The sequence below is a fragment of the Choloepus didactylus genome, chromosome 4 (genome assembly GCF_015220235.1).
Source record: "Choloepus didactylus isolate mChoDid1 chromosome 4, mChoDid1.pri, whole genome shotgun sequence".
Taxonomy (NCBI): Eukaryota; Metazoa; Chordata; class Mammalia; order Pilosa; family Megalonychidae; genus Choloepus; species Choloepus didactylus.
Window position 1 is genome coordinate 176928935 of NC_051310.1, and position 4550 is coordinate 176933484.

The 4550-nt window shown below is 36.0% G+C and overlaps 1 protein-coding gene across 1 annotated transcript; it reads left to right on the plus strand.

Annotated features, from left to right (window-relative positions):
* Positions 1-591: 591 nt before the first annotated feature.
* Positions 592-2270, plus strand: LOC119530789 (phosphoacetylglucosamine mutase-like). The gene is given in 2 exon segments (XM_037831558.1): positions 592-676; positions 679-2270. Coding segments are annotated over 2 exon segments (1617 nt in total). The 3' UTR covers positions 2211-2270.
* The last annotated feature ends 2280 nt before the right edge of the window (positions 2271-4550 follow it).

Here is a 4550-nt window from a genome sequence, read left to right on the forward strand (position 1 = left end):
ATACCTTTGCAGACTTTATATCTTGCTGTCCTGTGTGACCAAAATTCCTCACCTCCCACACATTTCCCATTTCCAGATTACATGGAAAAGCTGCTTTAGGTTACATTCCAAGGTTAATTTACAATATCCTGCTTGCTTACAGTTTTAGGTTATATTTTAAAAGTTACTGTTACACAATATACACACACACGAACACTATAAACACATGTGTACAAGTAAAAATGGGGAAATCTAAATAAGATCAGAGGATTGTATCAACATCAAAATCCTGGTCATGTTATTGTCATGTTGCAAATCATTTCTAATGGGAGAAGCTGAGCAAGGTATACAAGAGAGTTTGCTATATTATTTCTTACAACTGCATGTGAGTCTACATTAGCTCAATAAGAATTGTAATTTATAAGGTGAAATGTCAAAAGACATCAAAAATTTAGAAGAAAAATAAGTCAGATCAAAGTTGCTGTCTTTCAGATGAAAAAGAATAGAAAAATTGCCAATATTTAATACTAGAAAGTATATGATAGGTCTAAAAGTTTCGAGCGCCCGTGTGCAGTAGTAAGTGCTGCGGAGAAGTGGAGTTCTGGCAGAGACATGGATTTAGATGCCATTACAAAGCATTCAGCATTACATGCAAAGCCCAATGGACTCATTCTTCATTATGGGACTGCTGGATTTCGGTTGAGGCAGAACATCTTGATCATGTCATGTTTTGCATGGGATTATTAGCTGTCTTGAGGTCAAAACAGACAAAATCTACAATAGGAGTCCTGGCGACAGCATCACACAATCCTGAGGAAGACAATGGTGTAAAATTGGTTGATCCTTTGGGTGAAATGTTAGCACCATCCTGGGAGGAACATGCTACCTGTTTGGTAAACGCTGAGGAACAAGATATGCAGAGAGTGCTGACTGACATCAGTGAGAAAGAAGCTGTGAATCTGCAACAAGATGCCTTCATAGTTATTGGCAGAGATACCAGGCCCAGCAGAGAGAAACTTGCACAATCTGTAATCAATGGCGTGACTGCTTTGGGAGGCCAATTCCATGATTATGTTTTGTTAACAAAACCGCAGCTGCACTTCATGGTGTACTGTCAAAATACCAGTGGCCGATATGGAAAGGCAACCATAGAAGGTTACTACCAGAAACTCTCTAAGGCTTTTGTGGAACTTTCCAAACAGGCTTCCGGCAATGGAAATGAATATAGATCACTCAAGGTCGACTGTGCAAATGGTATAGGGGCCCTGAAGCTAAGAGAAACGGAACACTACTTCTTACAGGGGCTGTCAGTGCAGCTATTTAATGATGGGACGAAAGGGAAACTCAATCACTTATGTGGGGCTGACTTTGTGAAAAGTCATCAGACGCCTCCTCAGGAAATGGAAATGAAGTCCAATGAAAGATGCTGTTCCTTTGATGGAGATGCAGACAGAATTGTTTACTACTACCTTGATGATGCTGATGGTTACTTTCATCTTATAGATGGAGACAAAATAGCAACATTAACAAGCAGTTTCCTTAAAGAGCTTCTTTTGGAGATTGGAGAGCGTTTGAATATTGGTGTTGCACAAACTGCTTATGCAAATAGAAGTTCAACACAGTATCTTGAAGAAATTATGAAGGTACCTGTTTATTCTACTAAAACTAGTGTAAGACATTTGCACCACAAGGCTCAAGTGTTTGACATTGGAGTTTATTTTGAAGCTAATGGGCATGGCACAGTACTGTTTAGTAAAGCTGCTGAAATGAAGATAAAACAACTAGCAAATGATTTAGAAGATAAGAAAATGAAAGCTGTTAAGCTGCTTGAAAATATTATTGACTTGTTTAACCAGGCAGTTGGTGATGCTATTTCTAACATGCTGGTGATTGAATCAATTTTGACTCTGAAGGGCTGGACTGTACAACAGTGGGATGCTGTCTATACAGATCTTCCAAACAGACAATTGAAAGTTAAGGTTTCAGACAGGCAAGTTATTAGTACCACTGATGCTGAAAGACAAGCAGTAACACCCCCAGGATTACAGGAGGCAATCAGTGACTTGGTTAAGAAGTACAGGCTTTCCCAAGCTTTTGTCCGGCCCTCTGGAATGGAAGATGTGGTCCAAGTATATGCAGAAGCAGACTCACAAGAAAATGCAGACAGCCTTGCACATGAAGTGAGCTTGGCGGTATATCATCTGGCTGGAGGAATTGGAGAAAGACCCTAACCAGGTTCTTGAAGACAATTTTTATATTCCTGAGAAACCAGAGTTTTTAAAAAGTTTTTGTAGAAAATAATAGTACTGCCATTATTGTGACAGGAATGAAAATATTTATAATCACAATGTTTACAGTATACCTTACTTGATTGTTTCTAGATCTGATTCTTTAACACTACCAGAATAATTCCTTTGAAATAGGTAAACCTTATACCTGTTAAATTCAGTTTTTAAAAAATGAGATAACTCTAATTTCAACCTTTGTGATACAAAATATTGAGGTTTAAATATAATTCAGCCATTCACTTTACATTATGTTCAGAGAAAAATTCTTGAGGGTTGCTGGAAAATTAAAGCTTACTACCAACTCCTTGTTATGTCTTTTCCTTTGGTGTTAACCTAAGTAAAATGTTCTTTTGTAGTACTCACAATCTTTAATACAGATGGGCAGGATGGAGAAGACTTTGTACAACAAATTTCTCCATAGTAGAGTCTTCAGAATGACTATTAGAAGACTTACCATTCCATTAACATCATCAGGAACTCAGAGGTATGAATGTGGAGGTCGTACATCTCTACTCCAAACTGAGAGGTCAGAGATGATCATGGTACACTTACAAGGATGCATGGGCCAGATTTCAGTTATTCTTTCCTGATCTTATTGAAGCTACGTGGAAGAAAAACTAATTGAAAAGATGTTACACAAAGCCTGTAATAGAGAAGTAATACTATTCTGGTAATAGAGCCTGATTAATAATGGAAAGAAAATTCTCCAATCAATCTAAATTAAACAACTCATGAAACCAATAGAAAAAATGTGCACTGTGTATTTTGCAGGTTTAAGACAACTCAAGACAGTAAAACAATGGACTATGTATATGTAGGTCTCTCTCAGGCACCATAATCAGTATGAGCCAACACTATTTAAACTTGATTCAGGCCACATTCAGACATTTGCTTCTATTTACAAATATTTAAATTAAATACAACCTGAAGTGTGTTTTGTTACACTAAAAAACAAAACAAAAAAACTGTACAACTCAGAAAGGTGTTTGTTTTAAATAATTATGATTACATTTAAATTAAATGGAACTGTTTGTGATCAAGTTTTTATCACCCCTTCCAGAAAATCCTTCTCTACCATCTCCTCTTAAAAAAAAAAAGAAAAAAAAAAGAAAGTATATGATGACATCAGCATTTGGGCAATCTATTCTTCTGTATCAAATTGAAAATAATGAAAATGCTGAAATACCTCATTTTAAAGAGGTTACAAAACAATGGCAGTTTTGTTACGAAGCAAGGACTCACTGCCTGATGTGCACAGAAGCCAACATTATGACATTAAGATTCTGAGAAAATACTTTTATTGTGACGCCAGCTGGCAAGGAGACAGGAGGCAAGGTTCAAATCTGTCTGTTCCATCTGAGAATTAAGGGGAATTTTATAGGAAAGGGACGTGAACAGTAGTGACAGAAGTGAGGAGGTTTGACTTGGCATAGTCCAATTGACTAATTATAGAGTTGTTCATATGTGGTAGAGTGGATTTTAGAATGGATTTTCCTTATTGTAGGACCTCTCACATTTGATTTGCTTCCAGTGTCTCCTTGTCCTCATAATCTTGGTTCTGAGTGTGGAGACCTTTGTTCCTGGTGTCTCAAGGACAAGAGACAGTTTTCTGTGCATTCTTTTTTGTGTGTTCTTGGGTTAAACAAGCTCCAAAGAAATTATTACAGAAATGGAGGACAATACTCCCCCAAAACAGTTTTGGTCTGCCCATGGTTTCAGTTTCATACCTCATTTATGGGGGTAGAGAATGGTAATGTATTCATTAGTATATATTTATTGTTATTTGGAACATATAGATATGCTTACTGTTTATTCCAGAATTGCTTGTTTAAAAATCTATACAGAGAATATACATATAAGCACATATGCACACAATTGGGTATTGAAATATTTATGGAAGACTTTCTCTAATAGTATCACATTAAACTATATGAAATTGCCATTTCTCTAGGTTAAATATGGTAGAATACAGGCAATTTAATATAGTTAAATATATTTAATATTGTAATAATAAAAAAAGGAAAACACTCATCAATAAGCAGTGTAAACATGAGTAATTTGACAATGTATGGTGTAGTACAGTAGAGATATTTAAAATAATGAATTAGAGCTATAGGAACTTGACAAATACATAATAAGTAAATTGATCAAGTAAAAAACTGTACATAATACAACTACAAATAGATTGAAGACAGCTGGAAAGATATGCACCGAACTGTTAAGTATAGTTGCCTATTGTTGGTAAATGACAATTGTAAGGTTCAGACAAAGGAGGATTTTTTT